This window comes from Coccomyxa subellipsoidea, assembly GCF_000258705.1.
Source record: "Coccomyxa subellipsoidea C-169, whole genome shotgun sequence".
NCBI lineage: Eukaryota > Viridiplantae > Chlorophyta > Trebouxiophyceae > Coccomyxaceae > Coccomyxa > Coccomyxa subellipsoidea.
The window spans coordinates 411,391-428,828 of record NW_005178025.1 but is presented as its reverse complement, the minus strand read 5'-3'; the positions used below and the strand labels follow the sequence as shown (position 1 = coordinate 428,828).

General features: G+C 53.0%; 3 protein-coding genes across 3 annotated transcripts; 2 read left to right on the top strand and 1 right to left on the bottom strand.

The window, feature by feature from the left end:
• Nucleotides 1–825: 825 nt before the first annotated feature.
• Nucleotides 826–1,734, top strand: COCSUDRAFT_48793 (hypothetical protein). Its single transcript, XM_005644086.1, has 2 exons — nucleotides 826–1,037; nucleotides 1,238–1,734. Exon 2 carries the CDS (start codon nucleotides 1,263–1,265, stop codon nucleotides 1,548–1,550), a length of 288 nt encoding a protein of 95 aa, XP_005644143.1. The 5' UTR covers nucleotides 826–1,037; nucleotides 1,238–1,262; the 3' UTR covers nucleotides 1,551–1,734.
• Nucleotides 1,735–1,948: 214 nt separating this feature from the next.
• COCSUDRAFT_67712 (kinase-like protein) lies at nucleotides 1,949–8,419 on the bottom strand (the record flags this gene model as incomplete). The annotated part of the gene is made up of 9 exons (XM_005644085.1): nucleotides 1,949–4,543; nucleotides 4,785–4,913; nucleotides 5,215–5,496; nucleotides 5,803–5,931; nucleotides 6,402–6,608; nucleotides 6,995–7,201; nucleotides 7,660–7,749; nucleotides 7,948–8,120; nucleotides 8,413–8,419. The coding sequence occupies 9 exons, from the start codon at nucleotides 8,417–8,419 to the stop codon at nucleotides 2,417–2,419; spliced, it is 3,351 nt and encodes a 1,116-aa protein (XP_005644142.1). The 3' UTR covers nucleotides 1,949–2,416.
• Nucleotides 8,420–9,138: 719 nt separating this feature from the next.
• On the top strand, nucleotides 9,139–17,383 carry COCSUDRAFT_48791 (glycoside hydrolase; the record flags this gene model as incomplete). Its single annotated transcript, XM_005644084.1, has 15 exons — nucleotides 9,139–9,241; nucleotides 9,498–9,631; nucleotides 10,055–10,167; nucleotides 10,535–10,649; nucleotides 11,531–11,625; nucleotides 12,369–12,516; nucleotides 13,410–13,584; nucleotides 14,059–14,161; nucleotides 14,690–14,838; nucleotides 15,065–15,136; nucleotides 15,329–15,376; nucleotides 15,604–15,752; nucleotides 16,333–16,399; nucleotides 16,754–16,958; nucleotides 17,101–17,383. 14 exons carry the CDS (start codon nucleotides 9,139–9,141, stop codon nucleotides 16,831–16,833), a joined length of 1,551 nt encoding a protein of 516 aa, XP_005644141.1. The 3' UTR covers nucleotides 16,834–16,958; nucleotides 17,101–17,383.
• Between the last annotated feature and the right edge of the window lie 55 nt (nucleotides 17,384–17,438).

Sequence of the window (17,438 nt, the reverse complement as noted above, 5' to 3'; positions counted from 1 at the left end):
GATTCAGCGAACTCATGCAGTGGGCGAATCTTGGCAGCTCAGACCCGCCCCCAGGCTTCCGCTACTTGTCGCGGTACTCAGATCGGCTTGCTGCGCTTCACAACCTGCAGCTGAGCCCCGTGCAGCTCAGGTCCACAGATGGCACGACATGTCCCCTCACTGACGCCACCGTCATCGCACGCGGCCACCGCTCGCTGATGCTGCGAACACAGCCAGATGCAGACTTTGTTGTCAAGGTCGGCAGCGACGATCATGTCAGCACGGAGCTGAGGGCGCATGCGTACATCGACAAGGAAGGCTGTCTTTACCTGCGGAAAGCAGTGCCAGGCATGCATGGGTCGGTGGAAGGTGCGGGTAGCGGGCTGAGCTTCATCGGGCTGCAGCACTTCTGCCCACGAAACATCACAGCTGCGGACCTTGCCACGGTTGACGGGAAGCAGAAATATAGCAGCCAGGTGCCTTTCTAGCCTTATGTAAGTGCCTTTTTAGCCGTTTATAAGGATCTGTCAGCCCCGCATAGCAGCCCCAGCGTTGCACTGTACACCGGGCTTTGCATAGTGGTTGAGGATGGAAGATGGTTGTACGGACTGAGTGTTACCTTGAGCATTACCACGCAAAACGTAACTTGCAAAATCAACCTCCGTGGTGCTCTTGCAGGCTTGTCAAGCGCTGCGGGCCATACATGCTAGTGGCACCCTGCATAGGGATATCAAGCCAGACAACATGCTGCTCAGCGGGGATGGCAACCTGTTGCTCAACGACTTCGATGCCGCTTGTCTGGAGAGGGACCCCACCGTGAAAAAAAACACTGATGCGGGAACTCCTGCATTCCGCTCTCCCCGTTTGGATGGGGCTGGGCCTAGGAGCTTTCAAGCGCTGGATGACTGGGCGTCGCTTGGGCTGAGCATCGCTAGCCTGACAGGCCTCTACAACCTTGAGCCCAGCGATAAGCGTGGAGCGCTGAAGGAGCTGGCGCAGGTGCCCTGGATCCCTAGATGGCTTCAGCAGCAGCTCAACAATGTTGTGAAGCAGTAGCGGTGCGTTGCTAAGTCATGATTTCCTGGGTACCTTGTGGTGTACCCACCTAAGGACTCTTTGAATACTTTTTCTTTGGTGCTTCTGTGACTGTGTCCAAGTGCCATTCATCAACATTTAACACTATCTGGGGCCACAGTATTCGTCATGACGATGTCGTGTGTTGAGGACACATGCAACAGGACGGCTGTAAATGTTGCAGGCGAGGCAGATGCAGAGATGGACTTATGGTGACAGCGGCAAGGGTGAACATGAGCAGAATTGCAGGAGAAGTGGACTCCCCCGAAAGACCCATGAGAAGGTCCAGGGGCAAGGCAGTGGACACCGATGAGGGATCACCAGTGGCTAGTGTTTGCAGTGGTGGGAGTCTGCCTGAAGTCAAGGGGGCAAGGGTTTGGAAGAAAGCAGTGAAGGCTGCTGTGTCCCACGCTGATGGGGCTATTACCGCAGTTGAGCCAATGAAGGCAAAGCGCGGCCGTCCTAGGAAAGCTGATGTCCAACAAGTTGCCGCTTGAATTATCGGGGCTCATGTGGCTGGCGCAAATTTGGGGACGCAGCTGGCAATTCTTCAAATTCAAGGAACGATAACAGAAAGTCTTTGAACTTCTGGAACAGATCTAGATGCATTGAGCAGCTGGAAAACGATTGTGCAACACCTTGACCATACGTCTCCAAACTTGTGTGCAGGCTGTGGAAAGTTGTCAGGGGAAAACTTTAGGAGAGGGAGAGAGAGAGAGATTACATCGTGCCAGCCAACAAGGCTGAGTAGATGTCCACTGTATCTAAACCAAATTATGCTGTTGTGGCGTTAGGCTGGGTGCTGTGGAGCTATCTGCACCCAGCACAGTTGCAGTGCAGTATGCTACCACATATCACCTTGTATGTGCGGCTCCAGGGCCATCAGTGAACTTGTAGTCGTACATGTACAATTACATCTGATCAGCCCATCATGGAGAATTGGAAGCATTCGCGGAAAATAAAATTGCAATGCAACGACAAAGAGGCTCTGGCGGCACACACCTTTCATTGCCTTGCTGCTGAGGAACACAGACTGACCATGGGTAGCAATTAGTCCATTCATGACACGCTGCAGCGACGCAGCCAGCAGCAGATCATAAATTCAATCACATGCCAACGTGACAAAGATACTCAACTGCCATTCATCTGCAAGATATTGACAAACACTGATACACGTAAAAAGTGAAGACACTCTAAGATAGACTCAAATGTGTCCCAGATTCGCAACACAAGTACATGACATTTGCAGATCAGTTCCAGAATCCCAGCACCACCAGGAACTTTCCTGCTGTGCTGTCTGCTCTCAAACAAGCTCGCATTCATCTGTAAATCCTCCAACTTGTCGAAGCGGCAATTAGACAACTCACACAACCCACCAGGGCTTGCTGGATTTCCTAGCGCTGGCAGATCGGTCGCGCAGGGCGTGTCCGGAAGATGGCGTTCCCGGTTTTGGAGTCTTTTCAACCCTGCTCTCCTTCGCCCTAGCCTGCGCCGCTTCGCCCGGCTGCTTCTTCCGTGCGTGCGCCGAAGACCGCCCGGCCTGCGGCAACAGCTGGCCGGCCGCAGTATTGGCGCGGACCGGGGACGTCGGGGCGCTCTTGTCTCGCACCGCCTCTGCGGCGGCCGGCCACGTAAATAGCGGTGACGGCCGCTTCGCCTTGCCGGGAGATTTTTCCCCTGCCCTCCTCTGGCCGCCGCCGCCCTTTGAAGGGGGCAATTCTCCGATGGAGGTCCTGCGGCGCGGCCAGCAGTGCAACGGGGCGGCTGCAACGCTCGAGGCAGCCGCTGCCAGCACGTCCAGGCTCAGATCGCCAGCGCTCTCAGCCGCCGCCGGCTCCTGCGTGGGGAGAGCCTCCTGGGGAGCGCCGTGCACGCCGCCTTGGCTGGGTTGCTCGGATTTTGGCTGCACCGCATCGGCGTCGGCCAGCCGGCCTCGCTTTGCCCTGCTCTCGCCGGAGTCGCCCTCGAGCTTCCGTCGCCGTTTGGCGCCTGTGCCGCCCGCCTCGCCTGCCTCCTTGGCCGTGAGTGTCGTGCCGGTGGCGCCTGACTTGGCTTGATCCACGGCTGCGGGCTGCTCTGCCGCATCTGCTGCAGTGCTGGTCTGCCGTGGCGTTGCCTCCGCCGCAGGAGATACACCAGACTGTGCCGCATCTTTTCTTGCCGGCTTTGGGAGGGAGCCTGCGCTCCCACTGGCCGCCCGAGCGCGCTCCATGGCCGGATTCACGAGCGGACGCGCTTCGCTGCGCATGCTCCCCTGCTGTTTGACCAGGCCGGACTGCTGGGGGGCACCCGGGGTTGGCCTCTGCTCCTGACGTGAGGATTCCCTTTGCAACACTCTGGCATCCCCAGATTCTGTGGCAGCGCTCTGGCCGACAAGCGCCTTAGCCGTTGCTGAAGGCCTGGCGACAGTTTCACCAGCACTCGGGTCGCGCTCTAGGGCGGCAGCAGCCGCGCGGTCTGCCTTACGCGGGCTAGAGGCAGCTGCACTAGCGGTTTCATTGGGCGGCGCAACTCCGCTGGTGCAAGACGGCGCGGCCGGGCGGTCGGCGGTGCCGGAGTCCTCGGAGGCCGACCCGGCGCCGTCGGCCACGGCAGCCGGCGGCTGCCCGGCTGCCCGGGTGGCCCCGGCCGGGCTGCCCGGCGTGCCCGGCGAGGCCGGCGAGATTTGCGACGCGTTCCCTCCCTCCGCCTCCGTCTCCGGCACCCCATATCCTGGTTTCCTCCCCTGCAACCCTCCAGCTCCCCTTTTCTCTGCAAGACCGTTAGCCTTGCCAGCCGCACCAGGCACAACGGCGTCAGCTCCGCCCCTGACACAGGGCTGCTCTGGAGCTGCTTCGTTTGCTGCGCTGCTTGCCGCAGCCATAGTGTCGCCGTCAGCCTCTGGAAAAGCAAATTTGTCTGTGTAGCCGGCAGACTTGGACAGCGAGCGTGGCAGCTCCGGCTCCAGCGTGGCAAACACCCTTTTCTGTGCGCCCCTCTTGGCTGACGGAGCGCCTCTGTGGCTCCAGGACGAGCACTGCCCCTCTGCTTTTCTTGAGTCTGCTGCATCCTTCTGCTCGACATTCCCAAGTGCCAGAGCCTCCTGCACCGTATCTGCTGCAGCCTTTTCCGCCGCCGCAGCCGACGAGGATGGCCCATTGGGCTGCCCAGACGCGCCCGGAGAGCCCAGTCGTGTGCTGACTAATCCAGCGGCCTGAACAGGCGCCCTGTCGGTGCCCAACTGCATTCCCTTGGCATCACTCTTCGGCGCTGCGCCGTCCTGCCGCCCTGCGCTGACTGATCCGGCTTCCAGCTGCGTTTTCCTTAAAGGTTCCGCCTCTTCGCTGGCTCCTGTTTGAGCTGTCACTGCCCCATTCCCAGTGGCTGCATGGCGCGCTGGCCGGCCCTCACACACCTGCCGCAGCGCGTGAGTGAGGGCCGAGGCGGACTGCGGCTGCGGCTGCGCGCTGTTTGCATTGACGTCCCAGGCCAACGCCGGCTGCAGAGTGGCCTGTATTGCAAAGACAGAGCTCATGCCGTCAGACCGTGCAGAAGATTGAATTGAACGGCGTCACTCTGCTCTCATAGACAGCCAGGAGGAGGCAAATTTAGCTCCTATTAGGACAAACAGCTCCTATGGTGGTGCTGAGCTCCATCCTCTATGCTAGCTCCAATCAATTGCAAGACTTTTATGCATAATACCTCAAATGCAAGGTATTCTTTGCACATACAGAAAAAAAGCCGTGAGTCACCTGCATGAGAGCGCGCATGGGCGAGACTGCATCGAAGAAGGGGTGCAGCAGCGCAGCAGCGGCTGTCAGCCGCTGTGTGGGGTCCAGTTGCAGCATGCCCAACACCAGATCCGCCAGTCCTCGATCCACCTGCAAGACATTGAGCGACACCATCATGCCTTATTTTGCACAAAAGCAGTCCTTGCCTTGGGAAGAGGCAAAAAGGCCTCTTGGAAATAGTGCCAGCTGTGCATATTCTCAACACCTTGCCCATCCTTGGACATTCGTATAGGCTTATGCTGGAATCCTCAGTGGCAGAGATGATTCCTCAACAGTATTGCCAAGGAATAGGTAAACAGTCAACTTTTGTGAAGGGCATTGTGAGCAAGAGGAAGACACAAAGATGCTGTTGCATGCACACATTCTGGTGCGTCAACAGAAAGGCGCCTACCTTTGCCAGCTCCTGTCCGAGGGGACTCAGACTCTCATGCCAGATCTGCTTAGGCATCTCTGCCGGTCTGAAGGAGCGGCCATTGCCTGTGACAACCACTGCAGCGCCAGATTTGGCGCTCTCCCCGGTCGAGCCCAGCCAGGGCAGCTCGGGCTGCCCGGCCGGGCTCGCCTCGGCCGCGGCCGGCTTTGCCGGAGCGGAGGAGCCGGCCGGCGCGCAGCTGCCGGGCCGGCACATGCTGCGCTGAAGCTGCGGCGGTAGCGGCCCCAGAAGCTGCTCTATCTGCGTTTGCAGTGCATGCATAATGTCACATGTGGGTTCAGGTTTGTTACGGGATTTTCCAAGTATGCTAATCAGGTAGCTCAGACAAGAATGATCAGGACTGCTGAAGGCGATATGGCAGATATGACCTGAGTAGTTCCCATGCCTGATATTTTTGCAATTGCCTGAAAGAAGCAAGATGTGGCAGCTCATGGATTCTTGTGACCAGAACATTATCAGGTGGGACGGCAGCAATAAGCTTCTGCCAGCCCTGATTGCAAGATTGAACTCCGGAAAAAGGAAACAGTGGGCAGGAAAACACAATACCTGTTTTAGCAGTTGTGCAGGGGAGTGGCATGGGAAGAGGGGCTGCTGCAGGGCCAGCTCAGCCAGCATGCAGCCCAGAGACCAGACGTCAATTGCAGTCCCCACTGGAGAGCCCAGCGCAAGCGCCACCTGTACAGCCACATGTCAAATACAGTCAACTCAAAAATATGACAGCTGTACAGCTGTCCTGTGCAGAGTCTCCCGAGGACTCACATGCCACGCAGAGACATGCCCTTCCTAAGATCTGCCATTCGAAATCTGAAGGAACATATTGTGCACACTATTGACACGCTGACATGCCCGCCTGCGACCTTATGCATGGCCTGTTAGGGGCCGTCAATCTTAAGATGCAAACACTCTCAGATATAATTCTGGAGACAGGTGCACAGTGCAATACACGGCACAGCTCGCAGATGCATGGCCTGAGTCATGTTCTCAGGGTATCTATATACAACCCCCTGATATGCTTGTGAGTGCTTTCGGCGCTATGTGGATTCCCCTAAGGCCACAAATGGCCTCTGGGTGGGGCAATCTTGTATCCCAGGGGACTCAAATTAGAGTCGAAATAGAGGCCCCCAACCCAGCAGAGGGTGAATCACCTCAGGCGCTCTGTAGGGCAGAGTCTGCATCTCGTAGACCAGGCGCATGGTGTCTGTCTCAGTCTCACTGAAGGCGCTGCCAAAATCACTGATGACTACCTCCGGGCACGCCCCCGGATTGACGCCATGGGGTTGCCTGAGCAGGACGTTGTCTGGTTTCAGATCCGCGTTCACCACCCCGCTTGCATGCAACACCGCCACTGTACCCTGCACACAAATTTGAATTGTAGAATCCTAAAGTTTCGCCCACATCAACCCAGCTTGACAACTCCAAGGACCCATTCCTGCCTCTGCTTACTTTCAAAGTTTATATTAACGAGTCACCAAGTTAGTTCAAGAAGACGTCACATAAGGCCAGGAGGCCTCAAGCCACAACTACATCACTGACGGCACAATGTTCAGTGCCCACCAACACAAGCATGCTGTGCCGCAATGTGGGACGCAGTTTAAAAGATTTGCAAAAAAACAATAGCGCGCTTCTACCCCTTGATGGACTCGCCAGATCACAAGCAAGGGACCCAATCAACCCTGAGCACAGCGCTCAGAATTTGTACTGGGGCAGAATTCCAGCTGGAAAAATAAAGAAAGCACACCAGGAGCTGGTAGGCGATGCTGCGCAGGTTGGCGATGCGGGTGCAGGGGGCGAGCGTGGCGGAGCCGGACAGGTAGTCCAGCAGCGAGGGGTGCAGCCGCTCAAGCACCAGGCACATGTGGCCGGCATGCATGAACGTCCCCAGCAGCCGTACCACCCGCGCGCAATCCGGAGCCCTTGCCTGAATGTAGCGCAGCGCCCGCACCTCCTGCGGTGCGAGCCCCACAACCGCTCAACAGAGCTTTGGGAATTAGGTTCTGTGCGCCTCTAGTCTGCCTGAGATTGCATTGGGTGGGAGAGCCCGCAGCGGCGCATCAAGAAAGCAGCCCAGCTATCGCCCCTCCTGAGCAGAGATTGACAGTGTGCGGCCCAAATGCTGCTTTCCAGGCTGACAGAGCCCGCAGCAGTGCCAGGCACACACCAGGAACAGCGCAGTCCCCAACAACTGCTCAGCCGAGGTTCAGAAATGTCTGGTGTAAAGAGTGTTATCGGCCCGGAAAATTTAAATCACGGGGCCATGGAATCACGGCTTGAGTGTGGCGTGCGGCCCTTGAACATACATGCAGCCGTGGAGCTTGCAAGGCATGTGTCAAACTCTCATATGATCTTCGTTTTATGAGAGTTCAAGACACTGGCATGCATTCGCGAAAATATGAGTCAGCCCACCTTCTGTCCGGCATACGCATACTGCCGCTTCATGATCTTGATAGCCACCAGGTGTCCACCCTGGCGCAGTGTATCCTCTGCCAGTATCACCTGCGCCAATATTACTATTTTATGCTCATCCCCAGAACCACCGGTGACACAGTGACACAGGCAGCCATTCCTCACAGATGCCACATGTAAGTGTTCTTGGAAGCACTTATTGAAGCTGGTGATGTCTGTGTGCTGGGTGCTCATCAGACGTCTGCAGGGCAGTGGCATGACGAATTGAACTCATTTGAGCTTCAATACTTGAGCTTGGAGTGCTGATCGCGCCTGAGCAGACACTCCCTCCCCAATGACGCTGAGGTAGCTGTATCGCTTAGCCAGCAGCGGCATGTGCGTCCCCACGTTCAGCCTCCCATCCCCCAGCGTCTGATTGACCAGGCTTGGCGCCTGCGCTGGTGTCTTTGCCCCCTCCTTCCCTGATGCACCACAGCTCAACGTCACAAGCGCTGTAGAGTTGTTGATAAAAGAAGGAGCGCTGAGCATGTCGTAGATTTTTAAAAAGTGAAATAAAAAGACAGGAGATTATCAAGGACATGCTTGCTACACAATGTACTCCTGGTTCTCCATATGATGGGGTGTCAGCACCTGTTTGGTGCAAGGATGTCAAGCCAAGGGTAAGCTGCACAGGCACGTTGAATGGAGATGGACATGCGCATGCTGTCTGCTGCAAGTTCTGCAAAGACTGGAATGGCTGGAAGGCCGCTGCACCCTCCATGCTCCTACCTGCAAGGCATCAAGCATCGCAGGATTAGAACACCCATCGCCAAGCCAGAGCAGGGCAGAAAGGCCCTGATCTTCTTCACGGAAATTTTTATCGAATTTCTCAGTATGTTTGCGATACAAAATTGCCACTAGATTGAAGTGGCAGAGCAGATACATTTCTTGAGAGCCTAAAGTTGTGTACAAACTCATCAGGGTGCCAAAGCGACCTTGAGGTAATCCACGCAGCCTCCTAAGGATTATTTGTAGTGTTCATCTCGTTAAAGAGGACATATTTCACCGCCCACAGGAACAAAAGTTGACATCATCTCAATGCTCTATAAAGGCTCTGCTATATTGTAACAGAACGGACTCGAAGCATGGATGCAAATTTGAGCTTCTATGTTGACCTGTGCAGCTTTCGCCTTCCAAACCTACTGTACGTCTCGATGGATTGTAAGCGAGGTTGTATGGATGTAGTGAGTCATCTTGTATGAGGTGATCATGCATGCAACTCGAGTCCAAGGATTCGTCCAAAGCAATGGTGGCCACCTGGCCAATCCAGAGTCTTCGACATGGCCCAACGACAGACATATTCGTCGTTTGACAAATTTTGACGGCACACATGAAGGCCCAAGCAAGCTAAGATTTTCTCCATCTCTCCGTAAAACCGAAATGAACCTGAGCTCTCTTGAGGCCTGCTAGTAGTTCTGCTAGCAAGCGTGCACCACGGCGATGGAATACGCCAGACCTCGCCAACAGTGGCTTGGGTGTCTTCCCTGGATTGCGCGCTTCGTCTTCCTGTGCGTGGGCTTCCTCCTGAGCACACCTGAAACAGGTGTCGTCCTTCCACCTCGTGCTTGACCACTCGTGGCCTTTTCAGTGTTACGCTTCATCAATCCTGTTGTACCGAATCGACGCGACCTTACTCTTCTTTAGTCTGCGATTCTTTGGTCTGGCCTCTTGGATGACTGTAACCTCCAACTCAAATAAGGAACTGCTGCTTATGATGGAACCCAGCATAAGATGAGCCTGTGAAAGCCAGAGATGGCCAGTATTCGTAAATGAGAGCTCTGCCGTTATTGTGTGCTCAGGGGCCAAGATTCGTGAGCTCCAGTGCGAATTCCAGACCAGTGCATTCTCGATTTCTGAGAAGGCTCTGCCAGAAAACCCATACTCTGCCTCCTATCCAGAGGACTTCGTCGTCAGAAATGGGTCCCAGCTACAGGTAACACCTTAGAATTAGCCTGTCCAAGCTTCATCCGCTGCCCTTGTTAGCCTCCAAGCCCCAACTCACGAGCAGCCATGTTTCCCTCAGTCCTCAATGCTGATCACTTCCGGCTTGCACAAACACAGCTGCAGCACTGTGTAAAGTCTGATGCTTTGCATGCTATCACCCTAGAAAGACAAATCTCAGGGACTTCTGCATATGACTTGTTACAGCGACTACTCATACTTCTCTGGTCTTACTTCAGCAGATGGTCCCTAGAGGGGGTCGCCCATCACAGCATGCATAGCAGGCATGTGCAGAAAAGGCAAGCCTGGCTCAGGCAACAGGGCACACCAGTCATTCGAGTAATGAAAGACAGGACATGCCAGAAAAACCATCATGTGCACTTGGACTTCTTGATGGAAACGTGGAGTCTTGCAGGTCAATGGGGAGCGCTTCCACTTTGCAGGCTTCAACAACTACTACCTGCCCACCTATGCAGCCGACCCGCACTTCCTCATCGAGCGCACCGGCGATGTGGACGTCGTTTTCAGGTGCCCAGTCTTACTTCAGCCCTAATGTCCGAGGGTACCGAACTGTTAGTAACCCGCTTACTCTTGCAAGATGGCTTCTGCTGCAGCGAATCATCGCACTGCTGCAGCAAATCATCGCCCAAGCAGGACACTTAAGAATGCACGAGAAACATGCCAATGCACACCAAACAGATTAATACTCTTCTGCCACCCAACATATGAATATGAGCCCTAGAGACACGGCTTGATTGCCACTCTGTTGCGAATGGTCCTATCACCAGCAGTGCAGGGCAAGCAGCAGAAAGCCACTGATCTGTCAGACAGCAGAGTTTCCCAGCCAAGCTCAGGCAGTGCAAAGCAGTGACAATGGTTGTCTTGGAATGGACAGGGACGCGAAGAAACTGGGCCTGACAGTGCTGCGCACATGGGCTTTTGCAGACGGCTCCCAGTGGAATGCCATCCAGCCGTCTCTGGGCATTCTGGACGAGCGAGTCCTCAGCGGGGTGCGCTTTGATCCAACCTCCAACTCAGGCAAAAAGAAGTATCATGTGCTAAAACTCTCCGAATGTCACACCTTGAAGGACCCGGATGTCAGTCAGTCCGGCAGAACTATATCAGGACATGCGTCTAATAGAATTGACATGATCGAGGGGCCAATTGCCTGCATGTTGTGAAGACCGTGCTTAACCAGAAATAATACACAGTACAGTTGTTTACTGTAGGCAACTTTCTCTTTCTTCTTCTGAGAGCATGTGATGTGAGGGCCCGCTATCATCAGCCACCCGAGTCATTCCAGCATCGGATGCTCATACTAGGAAATTCTCGCATTAGTGACCCCTCTGATCATGCACTGTCATGTGCATGCAGCATGTCTGCATGTGCTCCTTGCCTCTGGCAAATAATGTGTGTCTTTGCTTTTGAGAGTCCTGTTGGGAGCCACCTGAGACTCACTGATCTTGCAGGCAGTCTTTACCTGCCCATCTTCCCTTCCCATCCTTGCTGCCCTTCTTTTGAAATAACAATCACACCTATGCGGTCCCGGCTGGCTGGGAGCAGTATAAATACTGAGCACCGTGCCCATGGTTGATTGGATACTGCTTGGATCTTGCGAGTCCAACAAGGGGTACCATTTTGACAGCCTTTACCTGTAGCTTGTCTCCAGACGCACCCTGCCTCTGGCAGGAAGAGGAGCAGTCACAATGAAATGTTTTTTCTTGGTGAAAATTACAGGTGTCTGTTTTCTGGCTCACAAAAGGCCAGAATGTGCGCGCATGCATGCATGCAGGTGATGCAGGTCAAAATCTGACTGCCAACATGGCTGTGATGATGTTACTAATATTACTAATATTACCTTACTTGAACATTAGGTGTGCTGTGGACGCAGGGGCTGGACTATGTGGTCGCAATGGCATGCAGTCACAACATGCGGCTGGTGCTGACATTGACCAACTACCTGACGGCCTTTGGGGGAATGCAGACGTGGGTGCAGTGGTTCCAGGGGGAAAACATCTCCGAATTCTACAAGCGGCAGGACATCAGGCAAGCAGCATTTCCTAGCACGCCACTTCCCATGCTGCCAGGCTGGACACTCGCAGACGCTGTAATTCACATTTCTCCCGTCATTTCCTGACCTGCCTCAGTAGAGTCCGATCTGGAGCAAAAGAACAAAGTTCCTGGGGTGCTCCTCTGGACCAGAATAATAGAGAGGTGACGGCAAGATAGAACCCAAGATTGTCTGAATCTCAGGAGCCTCTGTGATGCCTTGAGCCATGGAGGAAGCTGCTGTCGGATCGGCATGCCAATTCTTTTTTCTATATTTTTAATTCACATATTCGACATGATTTCACATATTCCACACATGCTTGAATCTGATTCCAGTGAGGGGACGGGTGTGTGGCAGCTTTTGCTTGTAGCTTCTTGTCTGCAGGCGCACCTTGCCTCCTGGCAAAGCAAACAGCGTATGATGTTAACGATATTTTGTCATGGATTGTTTTCACCATTTGGATGCTGTTAGTACATCTCATCAGCCCTAGGCGGCTGGACGATGTGTAATCTTCCTTCCTTAATGAAAGTACTACGGTAGAAGACTTAGGCCATTCACATCTGACGAAATCCAGCTCTTGTTTGGCATTCCTAGTGCTTGAGGACCGGAAACCATGTGAGAATGAAGCATATAAGTATACTCTGACAAGGTCTTTCATATCGCGTGTGCTGCATTGCAGGAACGCATTTAAGGACTATGTGAAGGCAATTCTGACGCGGCGCAACAGCATCACAGGAGTTCTCTACAAGGACGACCCCACAATTATGGCCTGGGATCTTGCCAATGAGCCGTGGGTTCTGGGAGATGACTCAGGCCAGACCCTCACGGTGAGTCACCCTACCATGCAGCGTTTGACAGGGGTCCTAGAAAATCTCAGGCCAACCCCTAAATAGGCAAGAGCGGGCGGGGGCTTTGTCCCCGCCCGCTGCCATGATAGTCGCTGACCCTCCGGGGCATCTTTGAGGTACCCAAGATTTTTCAGCTGGTAAATGCAGTTTGGCCCCAGCTGGCGGGGGGCGATATAAGTACTGAGCACCGCGCCCACGGTTGATGGGTCTTGCTTGGATCTGGCAGTCCAAGGGGTAGGATTATGGAAGCCTTTAGCTGCAGCTTGTCTGCAGGATGCACCTTGCCACTTGGCAGGAACAGCATGTAATAATAATAATAAAAAATAAATGCAGTTTTTTACCTTGAATCCAAGCCTCCAAAAGGTTCAAATTGCCTCAAATGTCTAGGGTGTCCTTGAATGACAGCAAGTGGCTTCGGGACTCATGCCCTCATGCCCTTCTGGCATATCTAAATTTAATCCCAGATTTGCCCTGAAATCTTGCCCCTAGCCCTGAAGCAGGTTGGTCAGTCCCTTGGGGGGCCCTAGGGGCTGTCAAACCCTGCTACTATGCATTCTTTACCAGTACGTGGATTAGTAACCCCTCGCTACTGACATGCTTGCCTTGTTCGAGTCTGGTGTCCTGTGGAAAACTTTCAGGCACAAGACTGTGATGATGAGGTCATGGAAAGGAACGTGCATTGCGGTACTTAAATATTGCGAGGCTCTATAGGGGAAACACAGTCAGCACGCAGGAGGGCAGGCTTCTCAGGGAAAGGTCTTAGCAAGCATAATATGTGCTAGCAGGGCATTCTGACTTGCAAGACTGGTTCAAGGAAACAACAAGCTTGTAATAATATGTCATGTGAGGAAGGATGATTTGGCTGGCTGCAGGCATGGGTGAAAGACATGGCGGATTTTGTGAAGGCGGTCGATCCAAACCACTTAGTCATGGTGGGCACATGGGGCTACTTTGGTGCTTCCAGCCCAGGACTGCTAGCTGAAAACCCACAAGACCTCTCCTGGCGAGCCAGTGACTCCAGCAATAATGCAGGCATCTGGTCCGCAGGTGAGCAGCTGACCCGCTTGCATTCAAATTTGAAATCGACAGCTTTGACCCTGGTCTCCCCAAAGCTGACCTGCTCAAGATATGGTGATGCTAGGAGTCCAGGGAAACTTAAAGCCAGGCTCATGGCACAGCTCCTTTTTTGGATACCCTTCCCTGAAATCAGGGCCTCTGTTCCTAAGCTCGGATCGGCTGAGCATTGCTGTGTGAAGCCTATCAACTGACCCCTTTCAAGAGGCATGTCTTGCTCGGTTAAAGGCAAAAGTATGCACTTTGTGGTCCTCTGTTCTGGGGTGTACGCACAAGCCAGCCATGGTTTATGACCAGAAGCTCCCAGCCTTTGAGTAAGCATCATTGACTCAGTCATTATCATTATTACGTTTCCAGTTCTGAAGGACTAGGTACGTCAAGCAACACCGTCAATGCTCAATTAATGAATTTCAAATCTATGACTAAATTGATCTTCTGGTCCTGCAGATCCTGTGTGCAAGGGGGAGGACTTCAGGGCCTTAATGTCCAACACCAGCGTGGATATAGGCTCTGTGCACCTGTACCCAGAGTTCTGGCAAGTCTGCACAGAGTAAGCCCTCCACCTCTCGCTACCACCACACAAGCATCCAATATAATGGCATCTGAATGTCTACGTTTTGGAGCTTGCATATCAGCACTATTGACCCCCGCTGTATCTCAGAGTGCAATTTTTGTCCTGAACCCTAATCCATAAAACATAGGCTGGCAGGGTGCGTAATGTGAATTTATAACTGAGCGCCATGCCCATGGTTGGCTGGTATTGCTTGGACCTGGCGAGTCCATCAAGGGGTAGGATTTGGCAGCCTGTCCTTGCAGCTTGTTTGCGTACGCACGCACCTTGCCACGGGCAGGAAAGGCATGTATTAGAAACCCAGTGTTGCAAAGTCCTGCAAATAATCGCAAGACCCTTCTGGTGTCATCATCAATCGTACATGGTGCATTTGCACTAGAAATAAAAAGCATCGCCAGAAGGCCAACACGCTCTTCTAAACAGTGCTCTGCAAATCTCACAGGAGTAAACATACTTTACAGTTGCTACTCTGTGCTGCGCTGGCTGATGTGATGTGCTGGGTTGCAGTGACTGCAAGGTGAGCCTGGGTACAGTTCCGGTGCCAGTTCAGGCGACGCTGACTAATCTGGGCTACTGGACACTTTGCAGCGTAGACTGCCGAGTGAGATTTCTCAAGCGCTGGCTGCGCGTGCATTTTGAGGAAGGCGCAGCAATCGGTGGCGTCTTCTCCTCCTATTCATTCACTCTTCTGAAAAGTATACAAACAGCACAAGATGGGTTGCTTACGGGGCCACAATATGTATATGATTGTGATGAATGCTCTGAAACTTGGACGCCAATTTGAGCAATACGCTGCAGGCTTCCTAAATCTTGAGCCAGTGATACTGCATTTCTTAAACACAAACAAATTGCTCGTGCTGACTCAGGATTGCTCTGTTGCAGGCAAGCCTGTGATCGTTGGCGAGTTTGGGAGTCAACGCCCCATGCAGACGCGCAACGCCATCTATGCAGCAGGCGAGTCACTTAAAACAGCTCCAACCAATGTCCATCTTCCTGTCAGCATCAGCTTCTTGAGTCAATACCTGGACATAATTTGCAATCTGTGCATTTGGCAGTTTCATCTTATGCACGCATTTCAAGAGATGCTTTCTTCCATGGACTGGCACAGGACAAAGGATGGTGATGATACACCCTTTGTTTGTGCAGTGTACGATGAGATCCTTCAGTCAGCTATGGAGGGTCTACCCGCGGCAGGCAATCTTCCCTCACGCCTTAAAAGTCTGCTGCAACAACTGCCTTGGGCAGAAAATAACAAGAAGTTATGGCAAGCCCGTGGAAACTTCTCGAATCTTCGTGAGGCTCGATTAGGAGAGGACATGTGTACGTAAAGGACTCTATGCGAAAAGCGCTGTTTTCCGAGTGTTTTCAGTCTCACATGACAGTTGCACTGCTCAAAATTGACTGGGCTCAAGTGCATGCAGGCAGCCTGTTCTGGATCCTGTCATCGACTGTGCATGCAGACTTTGATGACTACACAATCTACACGGATGCTTCAAAGTACCCACCCAACCCCATTCTGAATGCGCCACTGCCTGGGGACGCCCCCTGCAACCCTCCACCAGATGCGACGGTGACGATCGTGATTCAAATTTGAAGTTGGGAATAGAGAGCAGAATGCCACATATGATAATATTATTACTATTACACGCTTTTCCTGCCAAAGGCAAGGTGCGTCTGCAGACAAGCTGCATGTGAAGGCTTGCTAAATTCCTAACCCTTGTTGACTCGCCAGATTCAAGCAAGACCCAATCAACGGTGGGCACGGTGCTCAGTATTTGTACCGGCCCCCGCCAGCCGGGGCAGATATATTTAGTCAACATGCTTTCCACATCAGGAGTCGATAGCGCAGGGCCCTCGTTGGGCTTCTGAATGGAGCTGTCCAGTCCTCCAATAAAAACAAACGACAGAGGCCTTCCCCACATATAATATGGGAAGGAAATATTACAGAGGGCAGAGTGTCATGTATGATGGCTGTCGTTAGCCGCGAATAGTGAGCATGCAACCATACACCGGTGAAGAACCTTATTAGGAGCTTGCACCTTGGAAATATTTCTTTGGAGGCTGGAAGAGGTGCTCCTTTGGATTTGGTCAGTGAAAGAAATATTGGCTTCTTATCTGATGTACTAAAGGAAGAGCATGTGCCAATGCAGGACTTCTTCCAGTCGAGACCATACCTACAATGCGCAGCCAACCATGTCCCTCTCGTACTGAACGCCAGTAAGCCTCGTCTGTACCTCACCATATTCACCTATGACGCAAGAACTCTTCTTTATCCCGTGTGGATATCTGAGAATGTTTTGGCGCAATGCTCATTGTATCAGCCTTCCTGGAGATTGACAAAGAAAGTTTTGGACATGGCTTGTGCATCTGTTAGGCGACAGAGCATATTGGGTTGCATCATGCCTGTTGTGCACCGTGCCCACGTATTTTTGGGTCTTTGCTTGGTTTTGGCAAGTCCATCAAAGGGCAGGATTTTTGGCAGCCCTTTACGTGGAGCCTCTCGAGACGCACCTTGCCTCTGGCAGGAAAAGTGTGTAACAGCAATGATAATGCCCGTTTTTCTTGCTGCAGGTGTGGACATCTTCAACGACGGCTGGGAGAAGACATTGCAGCTGATCTCTGAGCAGTCTGCTGCGCTTTCGGACATGTAAAGACACCCTCAGTGGCGGCGAGGGAAAGTCAAAACGCATATTTATGGCCTTTACAGTCACACCCGGCTGGCGTCAATTACTGAGCACCGTGCCCACAGTTGATTGGGTCATGCTCGGATCTGGGGGTAAAGATTCTGGCAGCCTTTAAGACTTAAAGTTTAAGTGCAGTTTGTCTGCAGGACGCACCTTGCCTCTTGGCAGGAAAGCGTGTAATAATTATAATAATAATAACAGTCACACAGCGCACTGACTAGGCCTACATTGCAGGGATGGCTGAAAGCTTGTGCAGAGACGTGCAGAGAAGAAAGCAGTCATCACGGCAAAAGTTGGAGTAGAATAGGTTGCATTCTTGCATCAAGCAAGGCATGCCCCAGACCCGCGTCGTGCACCAGCTTCATGAGAGAATAGCACAGCATGTTTGGCACCCATTCTTTGGTGTCCCTCCATTCATTTGTAGTCATAGACTGGGGGCATAATCGACAAGGCAGGACATGCTTGATCTCTGTAGCTTTATTTGCAAGATTTGCAGCTGTGCTGGTGTTGACAAAGCTTGGTTACAATGAAGGCAAGGGCCTTGATTTCATGATATTCCACTCTTACACAGG

What these genes read in the sequence shown, in the direction of transcription:
- COCSUDRAFT_48793 (XM_005644086.1), top strand. Translation starts at nt 1,263, where the DNA reads ATGGTGACAGCGGCAAGGGTGAACATGAGCAGAATTGCAGGAGAAGTG.